General features: G+C 48.2%; 12 protein-coding genes across 12 annotated transcripts; 6 read left to right on the top strand and 6 right to left on the bottom strand.

Moving 5' to 3' along the window:
• Nucleotides 1-51: 51 nt before the first annotated feature.
• N7500_005312 (uncharacterized protein) lies at nt 52-1,018 on the bottom strand (the record flags this gene model as incomplete). Its single annotated transcript, XM_056676457.1, has 4 exons — nt 52-183; nt 234-343; nt 397-774; nt 823-1,018. 4 exons carry the CDS (start codon nt 1,016-1,018, stop codon nt 52-54), a joined length of 816 nt encoding a protein of 271 aa, XP_056531457.1.
• Nucleotides 1,019-1,526: 508 nt separating this feature from the next.
• On the top strand, nt 1,527-2,471 carry N7500_005311 (uncharacterized protein; the record flags this gene model as incomplete). The annotated part of the gene is made up of 3 exons (XM_056676456.1): nt 1,527-1,668; nt 1,726-2,165; nt 2,217-2,471. 3 exons carry the CDS (start codon nt 1,527-1,529, stop codon nt 2,469-2,471), a joined length of 837 nt encoding a protein of 278 aa, XP_056531456.1.
• Nucleotides 2,472-2,781: 310 nt separating this feature from the next.
• Nucleotides 2,782-4,230, top strand: N7500_005310 (uncharacterized protein; the record flags this gene model as incomplete). Its single annotated transcript, XM_056676455.1, has 1 exon — nt 2,782-4,230. The coding sequence occupies one exon, from the start codon at nt 2,782-2,784 to the stop codon at nt 4,228-4,230; it is 1,449 nt and encodes a 482-aa protein (XP_056531455.1).
• A 412-nt stretch (nt 4,231-4,642) lies between these two features.
• On the top strand, nt 4,643-4,987 carry N7500_005309 (uncharacterized protein; the record flags this gene model as incomplete). The annotated part of the gene is made up of 1 exon (XM_056676454.1): nt 4,643-4,987. One exon carries the CDS (start codon nt 4,643-4,645, stop codon nt 4,985-4,987), a length of 345 nt encoding a protein of 114 aa, XP_056531454.1.
• Nucleotides 4,988-5,555: 568 nt separating this feature from the next.
• On the bottom strand, nt 5,556-8,267 carry N7500_005308 (beta-glucosidase; the record flags this gene model as incomplete). The annotated part of the gene is made up of 3 exons (XM_056676453.1): nt 5,556-7,858; nt 7,915-8,152; nt 8,211-8,267. 3 exons carry the CDS (start codon nt 8,265-8,267, stop codon nt 5,556-5,558), a joined length of 2,598 nt encoding a protein of 865 aa, XP_056531453.1.
• Nucleotides 8,268-10,037: 1,770 nt separating this feature from the next.
• N7500_005307 (bZIP transcription factor) lies at nt 10,038-10,849 on the bottom strand (the record flags this gene model as incomplete). The annotated part of the gene is made up of 2 exons (XM_056676452.1): nt 10,038-10,769; nt 10,826-10,849. 2 exons carry the CDS (start codon nt 10,847-10,849, stop codon nt 10,038-10,040), a joined length of 756 nt encoding a protein of 251 aa, XP_056531452.1.
• Nucleotides 10,850-11,861: 1,012 nt separating this feature from the next.
• On the top strand, nt 11,862-12,701 carry N7500_005306 (uncharacterized protein; the record flags this gene model as incomplete). Its single annotated transcript, XM_056676451.1, has 3 exons — nt 11,862-12,396; nt 12,452-12,533; nt 12,587-12,701. The coding sequence occupies 3 exons, from the start codon at nt 11,862-11,864 to the stop codon at nt 12,699-12,701; spliced, it is 732 nt and encodes a 243-aa protein (XP_056531451.1).
• An 847-nt stretch (nt 12,702-13,548) lies between these two features.
• Nucleotides 13,549-16,356, top strand: N7500_005305 (Zn(II)2Cys6 transcription factor; the record flags this gene model as incomplete). Its single annotated transcript, XM_056676450.1, has 1 exon — nt 13,549-16,356. The coding sequence occupies one exon, from the start codon at nt 13,549-13,551 to the stop codon at nt 16,354-16,356; it is 2,808 nt and encodes a 935-aa protein (XP_056531450.1).
• Nucleotides 16,357-17,320: 964 nt separating this feature from the next.
• Nucleotides 17,321-19,014, bottom strand: N7500_005304 (uncharacterized protein; the record flags this gene model as incomplete). The annotated part of the gene is made up of 4 exons (XM_056676449.1): nt 17,321-17,506; nt 18,070-18,196; nt 18,262-18,558; nt 18,644-19,014. 4 exons carry the CDS (start codon nt 19,012-19,014, stop codon nt 17,321-17,323), a joined length of 981 nt encoding a protein of 326 aa, XP_056531449.1.
• A 306-nt stretch (nt 19,015-19,320) lies between these two features.
• Nucleotides 19,321-20,938, top strand: erg24B (uncharacterized protein; the record flags this gene model as incomplete). The annotated part of the gene is made up of 3 exons (XM_056676448.1): nt 19,321-19,397; nt 19,450-19,754; nt 19,830-20,938. 3 exons carry the CDS (start codon nt 19,321-19,323, stop codon nt 20,936-20,938), a joined length of 1,491 nt encoding a protein of 496 aa, XP_056531448.1.
• A 413-nt stretch (nt 20,939-21,351) lies between these two features.
• On the bottom strand, nt 21,352-22,329 carry N7500_005302 (zinc finger MYND domain-containing protein; the record flags this gene model as incomplete). Its single annotated transcript, XM_056676447.1, has 2 exons — nt 21,352-21,869; nt 21,927-22,329. The coding sequence occupies 2 exons, from the start codon at nt 22,327-22,329 to the stop codon at nt 21,352-21,354; spliced, it is 921 nt and encodes a 306-aa protein (XP_056531447.1).
• Nucleotides 22,330-23,002: 673 nt separating this feature from the next.
• N7500_005301 (tRNA-specific adenosine deaminase) lies at nt 23,003-24,858 on the bottom strand (the record flags this gene model as incomplete). Its single annotated transcript, XM_056676446.1, has 3 exons — nt 23,003-24,437; nt 24,511-24,553; nt 24,705-24,858. 3 exons carry the CDS (start codon nt 24,856-24,858, stop codon nt 23,003-23,005), a joined length of 1,632 nt encoding a protein of 543 aa, XP_056531446.1.
• Between the last annotated feature and the right edge of the window lie 127 nt (nt 24,859-24,985).

Here is a 24,985-nt window from a genome sequence, read left to right as displayed (position 1 = left end):
AGCCGTGGCTATCGTTAATTGCTATTATTGATTTCGCGTCTTGGTAGCAGGTTATGTCGACGAAGTTGAGTTCTTCCTACCATAGCTCCGGGGATCGAATCCCGCAGCACGAGCGAAAAGTTTTACCAGCATCGAGACAATATCTTGGGCATTCTGGACCCAGCTATACGTCTTTTCAATCCACTATAAGATCCATCAGTGATATTCTAGCAAGTTTCACGATGATTTCTTACCTCCCCATTTGAGCGAATCCGGATAAACACCCACTCGTAACCGTCCGTCGCGATTCCGTACACAGATCTGTCTCTGATCTTGGACTGCTTTCTTGTTTCGTGTATCATCGCTATTCAGATTAGCACTGATAAGTCAGGTATAATACAGATTAAGATTACTCACCCATATACGCGAGACAATGTAACATGCCGCTTTTAAGCAAGTGCGGTCTTTCCACTTCAACCATAGCCACATTGGTCGCATGTTTATTAGGCATGCCATATGAAAGTGAGTAATCAACGATGCCGAAAAGTTTCACTAGTCGATTCTGGCTTTTCCAATTGAATTTTATCTTGCGTTCAAATTGCAGGTGAACAGACTTGAGTGATACGGAAGGTGCAGTAGAGGAAGCTGACGCAACGGGGGTATGGGGCTTCGGAGCAAACTCGCGCATCATCTTGGCCAAAGTTGTCAAGATAATCACATTGATACGAGATCTTATTAATGCCTCGCTTCTAGTTGAGCCGCCGGTTGCGATGTCATAGTTTGCGAGGATAGAGTCTATACAAGTTAGCATAGAAACAAATTCACATCAATAACCAAACTTACTTAGATGAGGAGGGAGCGAGACCTTTTCCGTCTTTCTGGGAGAAAGTTCGAACTCGGCAGGTGGACAGTGAGTGAGGTTAAAGTGATGAGGAATTTCAATCGGATCCAGGTCGCTAATGGCGATCGTAGACATTTTTTCTTTATTCTTCTTGTTAAAGTTTCTGGGAGTCTTCTTTCGAGAAACAATTTGCTCCATGGCTAGAAAACGTGCGCGGCGAGTTGAAGGAAAAGGGGATGCATAAGATATAAAGAGGGATTAAATCTGACAGTATGCCTTCCGTTACTCTGAAAGGCTTAGTACATCAATACTTTCCATGGTTCTAGAATGTATATAACAAGGTTTGTGAGTCTGGCTTGTATGGATGTCTTTTGGTATGTCTTTTGGTATGTCTTTTCGTATGCCTTTCGTGTGTGCCTTTTCGTGTCTTTCGTATGTCTTGAATGTCATTGTAGATAATTCCCTCCCCCTCTGTTATAGCTATAAAGATACAATCTACTTTCGGGGCGTTTATACATGTGCAGGAATAAGTTCAACAGTCCGATTGTCAACCTTGGAAAGGTTCCAAGGCTCCGTTTCCTAAAAGGGAAAGTACACTGAGTCATATGAAGCACGTTTGCTTCCGAGATCGAAGTTCCATCTCTTCAGTTAGTCAACTTTATCGGCTTGGCTTTTTTCAATGTATTCACTTGCACTCTCGCCTACAATGATTGAAGAAGACTGTGCAATTATCAAGACAACCAAGGGACATCAACGGGTAGTGAAGGCCTTTGGCCTCTCACCTACTAGGTGGTGGAATAAGAGGCAACTCAACGCAAAAAAGACCTGGAGCATCCCAGACCATCTCGGTAAGTTCTAGCTAATTGTCCACATGTTTAATATCTTGCTTGCTAATAACTAATAAGCGTACCTGTGGGACGATCTTGATTTAATCACCGCTCGGGAGAGTGTCGCACATCCGTTGTTCCCAATGAGAATAGAATCACTTCTCCTCGCGCTGCTCGCAGATAAGATCAAGAAAGAGTCACTTCATCCTGACGGGCCCCTAGACTCGCCCCACTGGAGCTTTCGGAAGCGGATGTTCACGCCGGGAATGACAGACGACCAAAGTCTAGCTCCAGTGAATATCATCGACTACGTTTTGTGGTATGGCCACTGCTGGGAGCTCGAAACAAACATGATTGTGATGAAGACTAAGAGTCCGGTGCGTCGGAGCTGGGCTCTACTTCAAAATATGTCGAATATTCACCATTCTCGCAAACTAGCAGGAAGAAACGCAGTTATCTACGGTGTCATGACTGACGGGTTGAAATGGGTGTTCATACATCTAAGTAACACAAGTCGGGTGAGTCCTCGAGGGAAGCTAGGGAAATTTGTTCACTCACACCTTATTTAGTATACAACCAAGGTATTTTCTTGGGATGACGAGCGAGACCGGATCATTGCCCAGACTCAGGATATAATCGATCAGGCAGTCGCTCTTCACAGAAAGATACTATCACGCTCGTCTCTACCTACACCTACTGTTCACCAATCTAGTCGATGTCAACTCAAAGAGATTTCTGCTCCATGCAATGGCTCTGATGATGAGAATGGTCGTTTAATTGAGGAAAATACCTATGAGATGGATATGGGACCCTTGGCTTGGTAAATTACTGGAAATCCAAGTTTGATATGTACGGCGGGCACGTTGGACAATGGGAATGTTTGTATTCTCTGATAGCCAGTGATATCTCTACAGTAACTAAATATCGCAGTTCTTTCCTTTGCTTGCTTGTTTCGCAGTCTCAGAGTTTCTGGTCTACATAGCATATTGTGCCTGAGGCATAAAGTCCATGCAAACGCGTTAAACATACCTGCATTGGTGTCCAATCACATGATGTCCACACCGACAGGCTCTAGGTCAACAGTACGTACTCTTCCTTTCTGCCATGCTCGCTCAACATAGAAACTTCATCTAGATGTCTATCGCAACACTCCCGACGGAGCTTGTATGGAACATCTGTGGCCATCTGGAGCTGCGTGACTGGATTGCGTTTCGAACCACCTGCCTCGGAGTGTACACGAAGTCGCTGGATGCTTTTGCGGACCGATATTGTAAAAGTATCGGCTTGATTCTCACTAGTCACAGTCTTCGTCGATTGGAACAGCTCGCTGCAAATAATTGCTTCCGAACACGAGTTCAAGAGCTATGGGTCGTACCGTCCTTGTTTGGGGGCTTTTATGAGATGGATATTGATTCCTTCGAGTCCTGCACCACTTCACATAGAGACAGGCTGCCTATTGCCCAGATCAATACGCGGCACACTGCATATCAGGCTTTTGTGGCAGATCATCTCAGCATCATCGAATCCGATACTCTTAACAAGGTCCTCAAAGAATGTATGGCACGATTTGAGAACCTTACTGTTATTAGAATGCAACATAACGACTCCGAGTATTTCTGGAACTCAGATTCAATTGCAAAGGATGAGTTCAGGTGTCTCGGTTGGCGCGACGTAAAACGCCAGCTTGGATTCAATCCATTCGGATTGAATATCAGAAAACCCATACACAACCTCTGGAGGAGCAGAGCGAAGGACCACGCTATAGCTTTCTCAGCTCTTCTAGAGGGTGCAGTTGCCTCAAACAGGAAACTCAAGAAATTAGACATATGCAACGATGAACATTGTGCCCTACCCTCTTCGGATATTACACTCAAACTCACACACAAATCCCTGCTCTTATCCCTGGAAGGATTAGAACACCTGCACCTCTGTATCTGTATCTGGGAGGTACATTCGGATGATTCTTCACTCAGATATCTCATCGATATCCCTATAATAGTTGCACCAAGCCTCAAAGTCCTAACATTCTCACAATGGGACCGGAATGGTGTAATGAACCCTCACTATTTTATCGACCTCTCCCAACGCGTCAACTTCACCCAGCTAGTTGAACTCGATCTTTACTGGATCGAAATCACCTATGATACCCTCAAGGCATTTTTACGCACCGCAATGCCGACTTTGAGGTCTCTTGCCCTGCAGTCCTTGAACTTGAGGGGTGTAGCCCCAATGGACACCGATAGTGGCCATCATCTATCAAGATGGGACTCTCCAGAGATGATTGAGGAGAGCAGTGCTGCTTGGCGACAGGTTTGGAATTTCCTCGGAGATGAATCCTTGCTGCGGTCTCTTTCCTTGAAACATCTCGGTTATCGAGGCCATCGTCTGCACTTGCGCGATAATTTGAGCAATCTCAGTGGGTCTTCAGAGCCGAATGGGCCGATAATTGCTATCTTTAATGCTGAGCGTGCTGGTGTTACCTTTAAGGAATGGGTCACTCAGCTACAGACAGGGCCACCACGGGGGCCGCGGATATGGTATGATAGCATGCCAGGGAAAGACTATACCGCACAGATGATTTAATCTGATATTCTCATGAGGAATTGCTACAATACTCACAGATTCAACGCATCCGAACTGTGGGCACAACTTTCACTCAACTCTCAAATATCCCGACATAATCATAAGCCTCGCACGGTCAATCCTTCCAGCAACAAACGCAAACCCTCTCCACCTACCTCAACTAAAAACAACTCCTAAACCTACCTCCTCTCACGAGCTTCACTTGCACCTTGACGAAATCAAAGCTCGTCGAATCAATATCAAACCCCTTCTGCTCTCCAAAAACCCAAAAGCTTCACTTCGCGAGCAACTCCCCGCTAAATTAATAACATCAAACCGGCCCTCTCCACCACCTGGACGTTCAAGTCTACATACTCATCAACCTCACCAGCCGCAATTTTTTCCCCCAAAATATCCAATTGGCCGCAACAACATGAATACCCGCACACGCAGCAAGCTGCACAAGCAAACCACCAACCCCACCCTCACCAGCAACAACAACAACAACCACACGCTGATCCAACTGATAAGCATGCTGATAATCTTTGTCCTGATGACACTGTGGTTACGACAGCGCACGCCTGCCCGGAAGCGGAAGCGAAAGATCCGCATGCACAAAGAACGCCTCGTACGCCGTCTGCGCGCTGAGCGGCAATTCAATACCATTTCTTCACGCCCAAGACCCGCTGGTCTGTGTGCGACTTCGTCTGTTGTCGCGAGCGCGTATGAGGCCCGTGTTGAGACGCAGTCTGCGGAAGTCATGCCGAAGACGGTTTGAGGGGAATCGATGAACATGGGAATATGTTATTGCTATGCTTGAGAGGTCGTGGTCCTGGAATGTGTAGGGCTGGTGGTATGGGTCGGGCTATGTGAGCATTTCATGGATTATGGCTGTTGCTTTGATGTGGATTAGAAGTTGATTTGGATTTGGGACTGTGAGGGTTAGGATTGGGAATAGGGTGGTCGGGAGGACGGTGCTGGGTGGACTCGGATGGCTTGCGTGTTAGGGGTTTGTCGGGGTAGGGATTTGGGAGAGAACAATTTCAGAGGCAGATTGAATGGATGTCTGGCTTTTATGCCGGAGTTAAGCATGGTTTTACAGATAGGCACTTGCGTGCGGGATACAATAGATCAAGGCATCAGGAGTTCAGTTTTATGCTTCTATGAATAGATTGAATAAGAAATACTAATGGGTTTCATTAACCATCAAGGTAGTCATGGGAGGCATGTCTCGAGAGAAAAGGAAAATATGTGCAAAGCGCAATGCTGGCTGTACAACCTCAAGAAAATGATTCATGTGGACATGTGTATCCTCCCGGTTTCATTTCAGGGAAAAAGAAGAGCGTTTACTCGACCGAGGGCAAATCGGCCGAAAGAGGCAACTTGCGGGATGAGTTACCGACATACACCTTCTTTTGGGCGTCGGAGATTACCCAGTTCTGGGAGTCAACATCCCAGTTAGAGACGTCACGGCGGGTCAGAGTAGTGGTCCACTGGAGGGTCTGGCCAGGGGCAATAGTGACTCTGTCAAACTGACGCAGGACCTTCGACGGCTCATCATCGCCACCAAGGGAAACGTACAACTGGGGAACTTCGTCACCAGTCACGGACCCGGTGTTAGTGATAGTAGCGGTCACCTGGTAGAGGTCTTGAAACAGACCAGGATTGCCACCGGAGTTACCGCTAGCGGGGAGGAGGTCCTGAGGAGAGCCGTCAGTGGCATCCTCTGGAATGTAGTCCTTAGAGTCCATGCCATAGTCAGGGTCGCCGGACGACGCACGCAGGTCGGTCGAGTTCAACCACGGGTAAAGGTACTGGCGGACGCGCTTAATTCCTTCGGGGAACAGATTATCCGAAGCCTTGCCAGCTTCACCGAGAACGGGGGCTTTTTTGGTCTTCCCAGTGGTTGCTTGGTATTTGTTGTATTTAGGCGAGACAAGAGGAATGACCTTCAGGTCGGAGAAGGTAAAGTTGGTATAGCTCAACCCGTAACCGAACTCGTAAATGGGCTCCGTGTTATCCTTGTCAAAGCGGCGATAGTCAATGAAGACACCATCCTCGAAGTCGTCCTGAGGAGCATCCGCACCGTTGTTGGGCACTGTGAGGAGAGGAGGCCCGTAGTCCTTGCGAGCCTTGCCCCAGGTGAATGGAGTCTTACCACCGGGGTTGACACGGCCATACAGTACGTCCACCAGACTGCGGCCGCTCTCCTGGCCTGGCAAACCAGCCCAGACAATGGCGGTAATGTTGTCGTTGTCATACCAGTCACTAATCAGAACAGCGGATGTGCTGTGAATCACAACGATGGTGTTGTTGCAGTGTTGACTAGCAGTCTTGATCACCTCTTCGCCATTCTTCCACAGCGTCAGGTTCTTGCGGTCACCTTCGTTGCCATCAACGTTGATGAACCCCTCGCCAGAGTCGGCATTCACGAAAACCAGTGCAACATCAGCCTGAGCAGCCAGGGCGGCCATCTCCTTGAGGGCCCAGCTATCGGTCACAGCGAAGACGTTGGTCTGCCCGTTGCTGTATTCCAGGACTTCATTTTGGATGGCTTGCTCGGGTGTAATCAGATAAGGGAAATTGGCAGTTCCACTACCCCAGCCCATGGCCAAAGTTCCGTTGTCACAGCCACGGTCGTTGCACCCATTGGCGCCATAAGCATTAGAGCCCGCATCCTCTCCCAGAATAGCGATAAACTTCTCGTCATGGGTAAGAGGCAGTGCACGACCCTTGTTTTTGAGCAGGACAGTGCTGTCAGAGCCAATCTTGCGGATGATCTGGGCATGGTCACGCTGGACATTTACGCGCTCGTTGACCTTGCCCCAGCCCTCGCTGACCATAGCATGCTGGAAGTTGTATTCATCGCGTGTCCAGGAGCTGAAGTTGGGAGGGGTTCTGACGCGATCACGTCCAACCTTATAATAAGCAGCCATGATTCGGACAGCCATATCGTCGATGCGCCATTCTGGGACGGTGCCGTTTAGAACGGAGATGGTCAGGTTGGTACCCCAGTAGGAGTAAGGGCTACCCAGGTAGACATCACCGGGCATAGACATATCCAGACCGGCCAGAGCAGACCCAACACCGCTGTGGTGCGCACCCCAATCGCTCATAACAAAGCCCTGGAATCCCAGCTCGCCCTTGAGCAGCTTGTTGAGGGTGTAGCTGTTTCCGCAACCGTAACTGTTGTTGATCTGATTGTAGGAGCACATGACAGAGCCAACACCAGCACGGATGGAGTCCACGAAGGGCCAAAGATACAACTCGTGCATGGTTTTGTCGTCAATATTTGAGCTCAGACTCTGAGAGATGTTGTACCCGTATCCCTGAGCCTCGCCAGACTGACGGAAATGCTCCTGCTCATTTCCAATGAAATGCTTTGCACAAGCAATGACACCAGCATCCTGCATCCCCTTGATGGTTTCGGCCATCATCACACCAGTCAATACAGGGTCCGGCGAGAATCCTTCCCAGTTACGACCGCCCTCGGGGTACTTTCCCAGAGGGCCAGCAACAGGACCCAGCTGCACATCCACGCCCTTGTCGCGGTGCTCTTCTCCCATTGCCGTACCACGCTGGTAGGCAAGTCGCTTATCCCATGTCGCGGCAACATTGACACCAGAAGGGAAACCAGAGTTGTAATCACCTTTTCGAATTTCATTAGTTAAATAAACCAATTGTGTTCGGGGCGGGCAATCTTACTGAAGCGTATACCCAATGGCGAGTCCTGCATGCACATTCCCCACATCCCAAGTCGGGGAATGCTCCCAGTCTCACCAACACATCGCTCTTGCTCCCACCCGGTACCGGTTGTCAAGTTGACTTTCTCGGCCAATGTTAGGTTAGAGACAAATTCGACGGCGCGTATGTATGCATCAGACCACTCGCCCGCACCAGTCATCCATGGAGAGGGATAATATGGAGGAGAATAGGCCAGAGGCTATTTTGACGCGACGTTATTAGCAGTGATATAATTGATCGACTTGAATTGAACTCACATCTGCATTAACCACCGAAGCCGTTAGGCCGGCTACTTGTAGCCACCCGAACTTCATTGCTGTCAAAGTGCTGTGAAAGTGAGAGAAGAACTCACAGAGACAGCATGGAAAGAAATAGAGGTGTGAGGAAGGAACTAGCCACAGGAGAGGGAAATACATGGACCTTAAATGTTCGATTTCTCACAGGGGGGAGCTAATATTTGTGCACGTACTCCATATAATATTTACTCCATAAAATGCAATAAATTGAGAAAGTGATCGACATTAAGGTATGCACTATCCTGATCATATTTACATCCTTTCCTATGATTGGCTATGGTTGATACTCACTGGAACTGGACTTTAGAGACACCTTGAAAAGGGGACACAAGGCACAGTATAAATAGTGGCTGGTAAGGGACACAGGGTGAGAAATCAACCCCCTTTCTGTGCTCTGGTCCACAAAGGTCATACCTCGACATAACCCACTCCTTACCTTGGGCCTGAATTCACTATAGATCGGCTATACTTCGGCTCACATTGCTACCTTACAACGCTCGTGCCTCTTCCCCGCTAATTCTAATTCTCCGTTGGATGTAGGTCTTGGATCTTGGACCTTTCAGCGTTCGGCTTCTTACTCCGTATGGGGGTATGTTGGGGTCTGCATACAGACTCACCTGATCTCGAGAGGCGACTTCCATTCTAATCTGGACGGGCCAATTTCTTGATCACCACTTCTCCTACCGAATGGGGAAAGCCTTCTCATCACATCACTCCGAGATGCAAAGACCTGGTCGCCCGTTCCTACAACACTGCACTATGTTGTATATAGCTAATAAAAAAAAAGATTCCATTTACTTTCGATCCAAGAATACGCTGTGTTCTAATAATATTGGGTCTATTTTCCCACACAGATACTATGGGATAAGCCATCCGCAGCTAAGCGTTTTCGTGGAGATCAGTGCGGGGGGGAGGGATGCCGACTCTTACGGCTTTTGCGCGATTAATTGTCTACTTGGCCAAGCGCATTCTCCCGTGTTCTTTTCGGAGACTATTCATGTAGTGGAATGGTGCACTTCAAGGTGTTGCATACAAAATACTCCCTTAATACTCCCTTCACCGAGAGAAAGTTCCCCCACACTTGTGCCCCGGCATCGGACCAAACCCCCATATCCCCGGTTTTCTCGGCTTAGACCAAACTGCCAGTACGGAACACGCTGATCCCGGACGGGATGCACCGCCAGGCCATCTTTTCCTATTTTGCGGCTAATCATCGGTGCTAGAACTTAATAATCTTTCGTTTCAGGGCTTCCACCGGCTGGGGATTTGGCAGTCCAAGCAGTTTAGTTTGGGGGATCGGAGCGTTGAAGGCTTGTCCTTTTTGAATAGATTGGATTTAGAGAAGTATTTCTCATCGGTCATTTGTGGTTTGTGATGCAACAGGTAATCTGAGACATCTTGACGTCATTGGAATAGTGGATGCCATTCCTCTTGGTTATACTCTAGCTCGCAGAGCGTCGGACTCGGGACCTGCAATCGGGGATAATGTTGCCATTTCGCCGTCGGGGCGTGGGGTCCGGGGAAATATCCAGGCTTGGTGTGGTGGCCCCACATCTTAGGTGGGATGTCCAGGCACAGAATCGTCCCGCTGGGGCCCTAAGGCCGAGATGCCGTGGTACGGATCAAAGTACTCGTAATTTTCAAGGCTCGCTATTGCAGAAGAGAACAGGGTTGAAAGCGATTCTTGGTAGTAGTGTAGTCCTCGTTCTCATTTCCTCTGTTAAATGTCAAGGCGGCTGGAACTATCAACTATCCCAACCGAATGTGAATGCTAAACCAGTGCCAAAGTCAGACATCACTGCTGATATCGTCTAGCACTTGGAACAGAATGTGATTTTGCACTCTACAGCCTGTGCCATTTGCACCTCCTCGGAATCCAGACCAAATTTTTCGTCGAATCTCATCAACACCAATCCCTTTGGTGTTGTATTGATTGATCATTTCTTCTGCAATAGCACACAGCGTGGAATCAAGCACATCTTCGTCAGAGATCGTCTCTGGAATTTGTCTCTCGGACCGACATCCACACAAAGCCGGGTCTTCTTCTTGTGGAGTTTGCTTTGGTGGCTGATCTGATGGTTGCACCACTGTCGAGGCACATGCCCCACTGACCGCTGTTGGCAGTTCAGTTGTCACAGATCCCTCTTTGTAGACGTGAGGTACTACCATTGACGAATTCGATGTGCGAGTGGATCGACGTGATTGAGACAGAGTACTATTTCCCTCCGCTCGCTGGATAGCAGGGATGGCAACCTTCCGGCTAGTGTTTGCTCCCGTATCCACTTCCTGCAGATACTGCTGGACAGAAGCACTCGAAACTCCCAGTGATCCTAGCAGGTCTCTCAAATGCTTATTTTCAGCCTCGACTTTTTGCGTCGCCAGTCGATGCTCGATATCTTTTTGTTGGGCTTGTTCTTTGCATACTGCAAGACGCTGTTCTAACTCATTCACGTATTCCTGCTTCCGAGCTCGACTCTTGCGCTGGTTCTCACGCACCCGTGCGAGTCGCTCCACATTCTTCTATAGCAGTTAGGGGTCATGTATTGACTGCAACTACTTCAACGGATATGACTGACCTTCTGGTCTTTCGTTGAATCCATCAGTTGCGGACCCAGGGGTACGGGGCATGATCGGGTTCCCTATCAGTCGAGTTTTTCATACAAAGCGCTCATCGGATTGAATGGGAGATGACAAGCGTGGTGGCAGCCAGTTTGACACTGTCTTTGAATTTCGAGTTCGGAGAGAAGATGCATCATTGCTGTCTGACTTTTATGGCTGATATTTGGTGGTCACGTGGACGTAATTTTTCGAGCTGCCAGTAGCAACTACAATTTAGTTCCATACATGGTAAAATGAATGGAATAATTAATATGTTCAGGGAGAGACTAGTACTCGGGATTCCAGTGGTGCCGAAAGAGGTACGGCTTTGTGTTGCTTTGCTAGTCTCCCCCTCCGACCAAGGCTTCTATAAAGTACTGGACCGCCCAAGGTATAGAGAGCAATGCCATGCTAAAAGCCATTTAGCTATTCAATGTTATCATGGATACTCAATTTACATATCAAGCCAGGAGTTTCTCAATCTGGGTTAACTTAATAGGCGTTTCAGGGCAACAAAAATCATACAGACTGGTGACAGTAGAATGAACAAATGTGATGCATATATTGTGTCTAGCTACCGTTGCCTACTCTCTCCATACAGAGTATCACAAAGAGAAATACTATTTGAGAAGTGACCACATAATTCTTGAGTATTCCTATAGGTAGGTACAAGCCGTTTGCTGAAACCTTGCAGGAACTATGTTCTGGCTAGGTACAGTAGCAGACAGAGTACCTAGGTATAGTACACAGGGAGCATTAATTCATTTAAAGCCCATCCGCCCATCTTGAGGAGAAGTTCACGGATTTATACAATCATTTTTCCAACCAAAGAGAGAGGCAAGCAAATATGTAGCCCTCGGATGCAGCCCGCAAACGATCGCCCTCAACGTCATTGGCCGTCAGTCGTGAGCTATATTCTTTTTCTGCTAATTCGCTCCTACTTTTTTCCCTCTCACAGTAAATATCATTATTGCATTCCACTCTCTCTCTTACTCACATTATCACAAGTTTATCATGATTTCTACGCGACACCATCCTAGCGAATTCCCCTCGCTCGACACCGGGAAAGAGCTGTCCAAGCCACCAGCTACTACCAACGCCAATTCGCGCAAATGGACCCATACACCTGCCGCGGCGCTGACAATCTGGCTCGTCATTTCAGTTCCCTTGGTCATATGGGACACAGGCTATGTATTGTTGCGACCGCATACTATGCCCGGTGGAAGTCTACACTCTCCGATCTGGACACCTTACGCCCTGTACGGAGAGGTTGACTATATCTACGGCTGGCCCGCCTTCAATGCGCGCAATGGCTTTACTGCTGCTCAAACTATCATGAATATTTTCGAGACTATCGGTTATATATCCTACCTCTGGATTGTCTACCACTATGGGTCGACGATTAGAAGAGCCGGGTCGCAAAAGATCACCAAAGGATTCACCTGGTTGCTGAAGGGAGAGAAGGTGGTCGCTGGGCGCATCGGTGCGATCGCGCTCCTGGTCGCTTATACCGCTTCTGTCATGACTCTGAGCAAGACTATCCTTTACTGTAAGCTGCAATATTTGCCTAAGCGTTGTGTATTGGTTTATAACTCGATAAATAGGGCTCAACGAGATCTTCTCCGGCTTCGAGAACATCGGTCACAACGACCCGCTCACTCTCTTCCTCTGTTGGATCCTCCCTAAGTGAGTTCGGCCTATTATATTTCCACACGAAATTCGAAACTAATGTTACTAAGTGGTATGTGGCTCGTGTTCCCTAGCTACAACATCTATATCCTCGGAGGTGAGATTTTGAACTCGCTTGAGCTCGCAACACCGCGCCAGAAGGTTGGACGCCCAAAATCCACATAGGATCTGTCGCGCAAACTAGGGAGTAGATTGCGTACAGAAATTCGACATTTGCAATGACCATAGCGAGTGTGCTTGAGAAAAATTCGGATCACTTCGGCCTATCTTTCGGTAGGTGGCATTTAAAGGTGGCTAGTATAAGAGAAGGGAAAAAAGCATCTTTTTCTGTAATGCACTCGAGATGATCGATGAATATCTTATTGTGTTGGCCATTCAGAGCAAGCATTACTCGGGCAGGTAGCTGTATGCTAGTCCTAGTCTTCTGTCAAGCTTCCGATGTGCCAGCCCAGATGCTAACTCGGCTGTCCTACTGTCATACGCGTTCGGGTCCAGTCCAAGAACGTCAGACATACTGCGAGTATATCCATGAATTTATGATGTGTGATTTTTATCGCACGAGGGCGAGATCGTAGATATATTTCTGGACCTAGAGCTAGTATACGAGAATAGTATAGGAGCTCGGGGGGGATATACGGTTGGAGCAAAGACTCCAGGCATGTGAATTCAAATCGATTGCGTACTTTCTTCTGCTTCAAAAGTTTACTCCAAGCTACAAAAGACTTCCCATATACAACATAGGTTATGGTGGAGTCTCCGTAATATGGGCGGCGTCAATGGCTGAATCATTGCCAAGCCATTCGCCGCTGAACCTTTCCCCATATTCGGGGTCCTGCAATTTATTTTCTCTTCAATACAGCCTCTTGTTCGCTCATCTCACTTTCTCGGTATATTCCACTCCAAATATACATCCCCCACGACGAACTCGGCTTCCATCTTGGGAGCAACTTCTTTGTTCCCGCCCGTGCCGAAGGATGCTTCGGGCCTGGGTCCTGGGGTATCTGCACCCGTCATGAACCAACCCGATTCCGACAAATCGCCATCGAAAACCCCTGGTGTCAGCTTTGATCTAGGCCAGGAGGAGGCAGCAGCTCTCGACGACTTCGATACGCAAAGCCATGCCAGCTCCCGTGATCCCGGTAGCGCACAAACAGCGGACCCCGCGCTAGGCCCAGACAACGGGACACTAGACCAACGAGACGACGGCCAGTCCAATCTTGAACCTCTGAACGACGACGATAAACCGGCTTGGAGCGAGATGAAGACCAAGGCTGGAAAGGAGCGGAAGCGCCTGCCGCTGGCATGCATCGCATGCCGCCGCAAGAAAATCCGCTGCTCGGGCGAAAAGCCTGCCTGCAAACATTGTACGCGCTCGAGAATTCCGTGTGTGTATAAAGTAACTACACGGAAGGCGGCGCCGCGCACGGATTATATGGCTATGTTGGACAAGCGACTGAAGAGGATGGAAGATCGCGTAATTAAGACAATACCCAAGGAGGAGACGAGAGATATGGTCTCTATTGGGAGATCGGTTGTCAAGCCTTCCGCCTCGGTCCAGCCGTCAAAATCACAGAAGAAACGAAGCGCGGAAGAGGCATTTGCAGCAGAAATGGAGGAATGGACTCGTGGGGATGTCCGCCCACCACAAGAGACGTTCCCAACGAATCGTGAAACCAAACCCACCGATGGAACTGGCCTTCTCACCGAGGGAGCCGAATTCTTACCATCATTGGAGATACAAGAGCATCTTGCAGAGGTGTTCTTTGATTGTGTCTATGGGCAGTCATATCTCTTATTACACAAACCCAGCTTTATGCGAAGGCTTAAAGCAGGCTCAATTCCCCCTGTCTTAATTCTTGCTGTCTGTGCTGTATCTGCACGATTTTCCACACACCCTCAGCTCAACTCCGATCCGCCATTCTTGCGTGGAGAGAACTGGGCTAATCCCGCTGCGGCCATCGCTCTGAGCCGGCACGACGAACCAAACATTACTATCCTTACGGTCTTTTTACTTCTTGGTCTTCACGAGTTTGGGACCTGTCACGGTGGACGAAGTTGGTCATATGGAGGCCAGGCATTACGAATGGCCTACGCGTTGCAGCTCCATCAGGAACTTGATCAGGATCCAGTACTCAGTCAGAAGAATGGCAACGGCTCACAGCTGAGCTTTACTGATCAAGAAATTCGACGCCGCACCATGTGGGCATGTTTCTTGATGGATCGATATAACTCTTCCGGAAGTCAGCGGCCCCCTATTGGGAATGAAAAATTCTTACAAATACAGCTTCCTATCAAGGAAACTCACTTCCAGATGGAGATACCTGGTCCAACAGAAGATCTTGACGGCGATGTCATTAATCCCGTACTTGAAGATGCGGGCCAGCTATTTAATGCTAAAGAGAACATGGGTGTCTCGGCATACATTATCCGTGCTATCATCATATGGGGGCGCATCGTTGACTACCTGAATCTGGGTGGGAAAAGAAAGGACTCACATCCACTTTGGCATCCACAGTCAGGATACATGCAGCTTAAGCGGCAAATTGAGGAATTCTCTGCGTCTCTTCCGGCACCTTTGACCTTCACCTACGAAAATCTTCAAATCCATGCATCAGAGAAGATTGCAAATCAGTTCATTTTCCTCCACATCATCACACACCAGAACATGCTGTTTCTCAATCAGTTCGCTATTCCCTTGTCTCCAGGGGGGCGACCGCCAAGAGATATGCCTAAGTCATTTCTCAGTAATGCAGGCCGAGCCGCAGTGGAGGCTGCGCATCACATATCAGTGCTATTTGATCGAGCTTCGGCCTATCCCCTCACTGTCCCTTTTGCTGGTTACTGCGCTTACTCGGCAAGTACAGTTCACATCTGGGGGATCTTCTCGAAGAACGTACAGCTAGAGGCACGCTCAAAAGAGAACCTCCGGCATACCTATCGCTATCTCAATAAAATGAAAAAGTACTGGGGAATGTTCCATTATATGGTTGAGAGTGCCAAGGATCGGTATCGCCTGTTCGCTGATGCAGCTATAAAGGGCTCTGTGGCAACTGATGGCGCATCGTTGGCACCAATGTTTCAATATGGTGACTGGTTCGACAAATATCCCCATGGAGTGTCAAGAGTACACTGGGAGGGACCCGAAACGCGACACAAAGAAACGGGCGAAGACGCAGTCATGGGCCAGAAACCCGACCTCCAGAGCGTGGAAGATTTCTTTGCCGGCCTTTCCCCCACTCCGCAGCCAGTTCAACCCCGCAAGTCCCGACCTCGCAAGAACAGCAAGCTATCAAATGGAGCACCGGGTATGGACCAGACTTCACCGCAGTCTGTGATGGAAGCCATTATAGGAAACGCCCCCGGTGGCCCAGACAGTGCATTCCCACAGCCATCCATGTTCCAGCAATCCCGGCCAATGCCATTCGGTCAACCACCTTTCGACTTCGGTATCCCACCAGACCAATTACCGCAACTAGATCGGCAATTTGTCTACGGTTCATTTGCTGACTTCGATCCCGCCTCATTCGATCCAAACAATCCTCCTATCCCACCGCTCAACGGCGTCGAAACTCAACCCCCAGATCAAACACTGTTCACTGGCCACATGGACCCAAGCGCCCCTGCGGGAATGGGCGAGTTCTACCAGCCCAGCGCATGGTTCCTGCCCTTTAATCTTGATCCTGTTGGCGGCGGAAACGCACCATCACAAGCTCCGCCCCCGGCTTCCATGCCTGGGGGAAACAATGGTGACGGCACGTCATCTGGGATCCCTTCTGTGGATATGTCGGGCTTTGGGGGTGCCGGAGGCATGTCTTTCTAAGCGCATATGATCTTTCTTGGTTCAAATGGTTCGAATATGAAACCCTCGTAGCTGTGATCGGGTCGGGTATTATTCATCGGCTGCTTTCTCAATGACAGCTACGTGGTGTTTCAGTTTTCTTTACAATTATTGCAGGAGGTTGGAGTCGGGGTTTGGGGGCTGGGTTCTGTTACTTTCGTGCTACTGTTCATATCATAAGCACATTTGTGTTGGTTTCTGTAAATAGTTCGTCTCCTACTTGTATATCCCTTTCTTTCCTGGGTAATTCTGAAGATCACCCATGTGTAATTGATTTTCCATTGCAACCTTGTAGACGATTCTGACCGAGCTTAGCAAAAAAAAAAAACTCCTCGATTGCTCGAACCTTGACCAAGATACTTCAGCAAATCAAATCACCAAAAAAGAAATTGTTGTGCATCATCCGTGAATCGAACACGGGCCTCGTCGATGGCAACGACGAATTCTACCACTAGACCAATGATGCTAGTTGTATGGTTAGGCACACATTGTGGGGACTATATTCGCTTAAAATTTAGATACACAGGCAGCTCGAAGTATGAGATCAGCATTGAGCATAATCCTATCAAGTATCTGTGTAATTGAAGTGGGTGGATATGACTTGAGGTGATTTATGACTTGGTCCTGATTATGCTCGCGTTCAAACCCGCTGTATGTCAATACAAATCAACGCAGATGGCACATGGTACATGGACCATAGTGTGGATATATATCCAGCCAAGGTATGTAAACAGCCACAAAATATGTTCGTGGAAAGACGTTAAAAAAAAAGGTGCAACACAGATAACCACACAAGGAGAATAGCATCAGATTATATTGTTTGAACAATCTGAAAAATAGAAGTGGCCATAGCTGCCACTAGATGGAAGGGATTGTTGAAAAGGTACGGGAAACACAAGTCGCTATAAGACAGGGGAAACCGGAGGAAAGAGAGAATAAATATCAACTAATCATCCCACTCTTCATCCAGTTGATCTATTAGCCTATTCTCGGCATCCACATCACGCCCCTGGCCACGTCCTCCCTGCCCCCCCTCGTCCTCCGATGGCGCCAATGAAACCGCCGCGGCCACCGGAGTCCGCGCGAGTGTAACCATTACTCGTGGGGGATCCCTTGCAGCGGAAAAGATTCCCTAGCGAGGAAAAGATGATCACGAACATATCCTGTTGCGCAGAAAGAAAGGAATGGTCAGCGTCATGCTCCAACAATGAGGCTCGCAACCGCAATCGATTTAAGCACATGCAGTCGAACATGTAGTCCATCTAAGGAGGCAAGATAAGTGGTGACTATGCAAAAACTGTCTCGGATCCAGGGATCCCGAAGATGAAATGACAAATCCATTGACAAGGGTCCAAGGAACAGCGCATTGCATAAATCAAAACATCTTGCCAAACATATGAAAGTGTACATGCCGTGACCAAGGCAGGCGGACAAAAACCCAAAGAATCAAATTCAAAGGGAGGCAGTGCAAGAAAGGAATGACCGATGAATGACAAGAACCAAGGAAATGAACCGAAGAGGCCAAACGCAACCGTATTCTCGAAGTGATTCGTCTCCAGACCAGCTAGAGCGAGTTCAATCCATCCTTGAAACAGGTAGTCCTGCCGCATTTGAATCCCGGAACTTATGTGACACGAAGTTGCCATATCTGAATCTGCGACGAGGCCAACATGGGATCAATGCTAGAATACTTACTTTAACAAAGTCGAAAACTCCTGCCCACAGGCTGAAGTTCGGACACTGACGCCAGCCACGTTGATGCATGACCGTTCGCTGGTAGGCGCAGCCACCAATCAGATATACGGCGATGGCGATCAGCATACTAGAACACAGGGTCAGCATGGATTATATTGGGTCTTTTCCCAGTAGATAGAAAAGTGCACTGACATGACACCAAATACGCCGCCGGGTCCTAAGCCCCCAGCGTTGGGATCCGCGGCGATTCCACCACATGCCGCTGAGCTGCGAACTTCGAAAAAGTACGTGCATTCATCCATGGAGCCCACGAAGGAAGGTGTAGCTACATTTGGCGCAGCGTCGCGGTCACAAAGGAAAGACATGATAGTCGACTTAGTGCGTGTAGAGACATTGGAGCTGCCCATGTTATAGTCCGGACAAGGCGAGCCATTGGTATAATTGAGGACGAGTTTGCGGCCGCGGAAGAAAGGTTCAGATGCTTGTTGCCTGGATATGATGGAAAACCGTTAGCACAATAAGCAGCGAATGAGTCCCAACAAATGCGACTCGTTGGAATGGAATTCTACCATACCCTATGGAATACACTTTATCATCCCGCTCGTAATATGCACTGACGTTCTTCCACCGCGATGACTCTATCCCGACCACGTCCGTCACATTCTCAATCACCGGTGCGCAGATATTGATTGTGAAATTGGCTGGGTAGTCGTGACCCCTGGCAAACCAGCTGCCTTCACGCGCATCTTTCAAGAGTTTCTTGCCATCCTTCATCTCGGGCGGGGATATTGCGATCGCATTCAGATCAAAGTACAATCCAGTGGTCGGGGAGCGGGCAACACATGGTGCGTCATCTTTCAAATGAGTAGAGTATGATGCGTTAGATAGTCCGAGCATTGAGGATAGAAGGAAAATGGAGTAACGAGCGGAGCTGGTGAGCTTCATGGTGGGCTATGTTGGGGTCAATCAAGGCAGTCTAGAAAAAAGAAAGTGAAGGAGAGACTATAGAGAAAGAAAGATATCTGCAAGATGATAGAAATGACATGGATGATGAAAGGTGTATAAGAGTAGTGTTCAGGTACCTAGGCACTGGTTGAGGCTTACGTAGCATCGCAGCTGTGATTATGCGGAGCAAATCTGCGGACATCCACTATCCGACGTCGTACGCGATCTAAGGCTTCAGGGTCTTATTTAGGGATCTTTCCTCCCCCAAATTCCCGGATTCTTTCTCTATCCATCGAATCCTTCATAATGTCTACCAGAAAGGAGTCTAAAAAGTTACCTGTGCAGCCAGTGCCAGAGAAACGCGGTTATGAGTTTGGTGGACCGTATGTTTTTCACTCCTTCAATCAATCTAAGCTGAGCTGACATTTGCAATAGACTAGGTGCTTTTGGTATCATCTTTGGATTGCCGACCCTGATTTACCTCTTTACCTTTGTCTGCAACGATATCTCCGGTTGTCCCGCGCCGTCGCTGTTGAACCCCTCGACTTTGTCGCTTGAGAAATTGAAGCATGAAGTGGGTTGGCCTGAGGAGGGAATTTCGGCGCTTTATGATACCAATGTTACACTGTGGACCCTGAGCTACTATGCCTTCAGCCTGTTCTTGCAGGTCTTCCTTCCCGGTCAGGAGGCAGACGGTGTTGTGTTGGCTTGCGGAGGACGGCTGAGATACAAATTCAATGGTATGGCAATGGCTGTCTTTTCTCGCACATCGCATTCAAACAAGATCCTTTTTTCTGACTTGGTTCATTTTATAGCATTCTCTTCTGCCATTATTATCCTCTCGGGCCTCGCCGGAGGCACTTACCTCTATGGAGCCGATTTTGTGGTGTGGACATTCCTATGGGACAACTATGTTCAGGTCATTACAGCAAACTTGTTGATCGCTTCTTTTGCTGCACTGTTCGTCTACGCGAAGAGCTTCACAGTTCCAGCTCCTGGGCAGGCAAACTCAAGCCTACGAGAGCTAGCACCTGGGGGCCACACGGGCAACATGCTCTACGACTTCTTCATCGGCCGTGAACTCAACCCTCGTGTTCGCCTGCCCATTCCGTTTGTCAGCGAGGCATCACGCACCCTTGACATCAAGGTGTTTATGGAGATGAGACCAGGCTTGCTTGGATGGACAATTCTAAACTTGTCCAATGTGGCCCACCAGTACCGAACCTATGGCTATATCACTGACTCGATTGTGCTGGTCACTATCTTCCAGGCATTTTACATCCTCGATGCGCTGTACATGGAGCCAGCGATTATGACCACCATGGATGTAATCATGGATGGATTCGGATTCATGTTGTCTTTCGGCGACGTGGTTTGGGTGCCCCATTTATACAGCATCCAGAGCCGGTATCTCTCTGTCTTCCCCTACGAGCTTGGATTGACCGGTATGGCCGTTGTTCTGGGTGTCACGGCCGTTGGATATTCGATCTTCCGCGGCGCCAACAACCAGAAGAACCGTTTCCGCACGAACCCCAATGACCCCCGCGTGAAGCACATCAAGTACATCGAAACTGCTGCTGGATCTAAATTAATGATCTCCGGCTGGTGGGGTCTGGCACGTCATATCAACTACCTGGGTGACTGGACTATGTCGTGGGCATACTGCCTGCCGACTGGTGTTGCGGGATATGTTCTCATCGAGAGCATCAACCCAGCTAGTGGCGCTGTCCAGAAGCAAGCTGTGCAGACCCCGGAAATCCGTGGCTGGGGTATGATCTTTACATACTTCTACATGCTCTACTTTGGTATCTTGTTGATCCACCGTGAGATGCGTGATGAAGAGAAGTGCGAGAAGAAGTATGGTGCTGACTGGAAGCGCTATACTTCCATCGTCCGCAGCCGCATTATCCCTGGGATTTACTGAGTGATCCCAAAAACTCATTTTACGGGCCCACGGATTCTGGCTTTTGTACATTAATTCTCACTATTTCGGCGAAAACTATTATGATAGGCTTGCATTCTTTGGATTACAATCTTCCAAAGTTGTCGCAGGATAATTTGACAAAAAAGATAGAAAAATATTTTACCAAGAGGCGATTATTAAATATCATTATCTACATCCAAGTTTCGCCCATGCCATTCATTGCGTCACGTACTGAACACCAAGAGGTTTGAATCCTATCAGATTCGAACTATTTCTCGTGGATTCCATGACAGTATCCATCAAGCGGAGAAGCTATGGGAATAATTATTCAAGTTGATGGCAAGAGTGAATCGCAAGTTCGGAATTAATATGATGACCTAACAAATACAAGATGTGAACCTTTCCATTGGTCTTTAATCATCTTCAGAATCTCCATAATCATCACCTGCTTTCCTTATAGAATCAACCATGTGAGCTTTCAGGTCTTTGACGAAGTGATCAATCTTTCTCTTGAAGTCGGCGCCAGATCCCATAAGTAACTTATCATCCACATTCCTAGAAACGAAGACAGCAAAATGATGACGGGTCAGTCGTTCAAGTCGCATATCCTGCCGTTGTGCTTTTGTTTTGTTGAAGATGTGAAGAGTTGACAAGTAGTCCAAATCCTTTGTCTCGCATGCGCCGTAAATCCGAGGTCCAGTTAGCACCCGGCATTCGGTGTCAGTCAAGTACCTGACGGAAGGAACTAGCACATCTCGGAATCCATATTGACATCCTGTGGTATCGATAATCCATTCTTCGTCGCTATCAAGTCGTGTTATCTTCAACACCATGTGTGGACCGCCGTGTAAATCAGGACCAGGAACAAGCCTAGTTGGAACCCGTGGTCTTCTGATATTGACGACTATGGTCTCTATTCTCAATGGCATACCTGCTTTGTTTTAGCTATGGCTTTACTTGGTACCGAAGAGCTGTAAAGGCGTTTTACCTCGAAGAAGTTTTCTGGTCAAGGGTCCTAAAAGGGCCATGGCTGCTGTAGATTGGCTTTTCACAAGAGCTGCTTCCTTGTGCTCGATGTTGTCGGTCATGTAGTTTGGGAAGGGACCCCGTTTGGATCGAGACGCAACCGTCCTTTGATTTTGATGGAGATAGAGAACTCCACCTCGATACTCGATCCTAGTTATGTCCACGTCGTATACAGTCTCCCTGTATGTCAACATGGCTGCCTTCAGTATTTGGGCAGCTCGGAGCAGTATCTTTCGTCGTTGCATGCTCTTGCAATAGCGTTTGTGCTTTGGCCAGTCCATTACCTGGCAGTCGTGGCCGCAGTAAAACATAGCCCGCGAATCGCCGCTTTGGTATTCAGGTGCATTGGAGCATCCCAAACACATTTTCCTAGTTTTTGTCCCACATTTCGCGCACTCGACTGAAGGCCTAGGAGCCATGTGGAAGGCAAAAACATGGGCTTCGACCACCTTCAAAGCTATGTTGAAGACACGGGATATCCATTCAATTTTGGCTGAAGATGTGAGGTTGTAGATTGACGAGGCTGGGGACTGGAAAGTGGGGAGAGATAAAGGAGAGTGGCGAGAAGAGCGAGAAGATCTAACCTTCAAAGGTCGAGAGGAATCTTGAGTGTTTTGACCTTCCCAGCGTTGACAGCCCGTTTGACTCATGGAGTTCTGCCTGCTCAGGCCAACAGTTCGTTTGGTATGTAGTTTCACGGTCTATCAAAGGCTGATGTCAATCAGGAACAGCAAACCAGTCCTCTTCACCCTTTGACAGCCCTTTCCTCCCGACATGATACTGCCCTAATCATCCCTGGTTATAAATTAAAAAAGTACTTTGTACGGTTTATAGCTTTGAGCATTTTTAGATAACTATCTCAAAAGATATCGAACAAGAATGCCCGAAGACCACGATGAATACATCACAATGCCGCATAAGCGGCCAACTATTCTTATTATGGGTATCTTGAAAGGGAAATAAAATATGAATACAATGTATATATGTACATGGCCTAGATTAATTTTCATCGAGCAAACTTCCATGCTCAGGACTCAATCAACGCTTTCGTTTTTTGGGGTCAACTAAAACATCTAAGGCCCAATATTCATCTCCTGAATTAGGCACCCATCCCTTGAGAACCAGTTTCGCATCTCCGATGGCCTGCATACGGATGTGCAATGGGTCTTCCAAGCTGCTAGGATTTTTGAAATCCTGGTAGGTGGTTATATCTGGCATGTGGTGTTGAACTGTATTGACGTGCGAAGCTTCAATTTCCGCAGCACCCGCTAGCGATTCGGCTGGGGGAAAATCGGCTGGATAGATACGTGGAACCGAGGCAGGCGAAATTTCGCGAAAAAGAGCCCAAAGCTTAGCCCGTGATAGAGAAGAGGCCCCACGGGCACCAGGCGAGGATGCCCGGTTTCCTTGCTTCACTCCGTTGATGATAGTCTCATACAAACCGGTTTTGGAACGGCAAAGGGTTGGCACTGACTTGCTGCCGCTATCCATGGTCATTGCCGACGGGTGGTGATACGAGGGAGCCAATATCCAAACGGCGCTCACATTACCTGGTCGGGACTTACTAGATCTTGCACCAGGCGTTGAAGGGTCTCCTTCCTGCTCCAAAGATAACGCAGGACAAGGCACGGACTTCTGCTTCGCAAAAGGCCAAAGTGTCGCCACCTCTTCACTTGGCACCGAAAGAACCTGAAATGACCGGAATCGATACCCTGGCGTGCTTTCTTGAAACTTGGTCTCACTAGGCCAAGATCGCCCACGCAAAGCCTGCATCCGGCCGTTCTCGCCAAAGGAGCGGTCACAGCCAACTTGACTGATCTCATCCTCAGGAAGAATCAGACCTGCGAGATAGGCGTTTTCGGTGGGAGCAACGAGGCGACTGGTATTACAAGACAACAAGGAGGAAACCTGCCGCAATGCAAGCTTATCTGAGCAGGACTTGCTGCGTGTGGACTCGGCGTCCATGCGAGCTGGCTTTCGACGCACGACTCCGAGAAGAGAGAAGTGGGCCCGGCCATCTAGAAGGGTCTCTGCACCAGGGACCTCTGCGTCTTGAGATTTTGGTAAAGGGCCTTCTTGCTGTAGGACTTCCCACGGTGTTGCATCTTCTTGGGCTGCCATGCAGAGCTCCATACTTGCGTCGCCGCATGGAGCACATGTGCAATACATGTAGATATTAATGTCAGGCTGAAGCTCAAAAGGCGGCCATTCTGTGCGTAATTTGGAAGTACCATCTTCATTCTCTTCAAGTTTTCTCCGCTGTATGAATGGAGAGCCCGAGACTTTTTCATTATCGGGGGCGGAATTGTCATGGCCATTTGGGAATTGCTTTTCCCGAAATAGCACACTGTTACATTCCGTCAAAAGCCAATAGTTGAATGCTCGGATGGCCAATATCTCGGCATGACAGTCATGTAGGACAAGGCCCCTGCAGCGTGGGATATGAGATGCCGGCAAGCATTTTGCGCCCGTCCTACATAAATATCAGCTTGCTTGAATGTAGGTCGCTAGCATATGCCTTGGTCAGGTTTGCAACCAAAACTTACGTGACAGATATGCAGGTCAGACTTTCCGAGGGTGTGTTTTCTCCTATTAGCGAAGTGACAAAAATGTTACTATTAGAATGAAAAGAAAGAATGTGAAGCGAAGTAAAGAGCAAATAATGGATTGATCCCATTCACTATCCTCATATAGACAAAGATTGATAGCTCTTCTATGAATAACTCATCCAAAAACATACCTTTAACAGCCACAATACCAGTCATTGGAATCCATTCCCTTGATCCATCCGGAAATATGGTTGGTTTACTGCGCGTTGGCAGAGCATCGAAATGTGCATGAACCAACGATGCTATCCGGGACGGTAGCGACGACCCAGATATATCAGCAGACATTGTATATGATCATAGTCGAACTAACAATTTCTCAAACAACTGATAGCTTTGCGAAAGGTAAAGAGATAGGATCGAAGAATATCAAGATGCTATACGATCACGTGAGACCCTACATGTGATGCCTGAG

Source organism: Penicillium coprophilum (genome assembly GCF_028826855.1).
Source record: "Penicillium coprophilum strain IBT 35676 chromosome Unknown utg000004l_segment0_segment0, whole genome shotgun sequence".
NCBI lineage: Eukaryota > Fungi > Ascomycota > Eurotiomycetes > Eurotiales > Aspergillaceae > Penicillium > Penicillium coprophilum.
The sequence above is the reverse complement of the archived record's forward strand: the minus strand, read 5'-3'. Positions and strand labels throughout refer to the sequence as shown.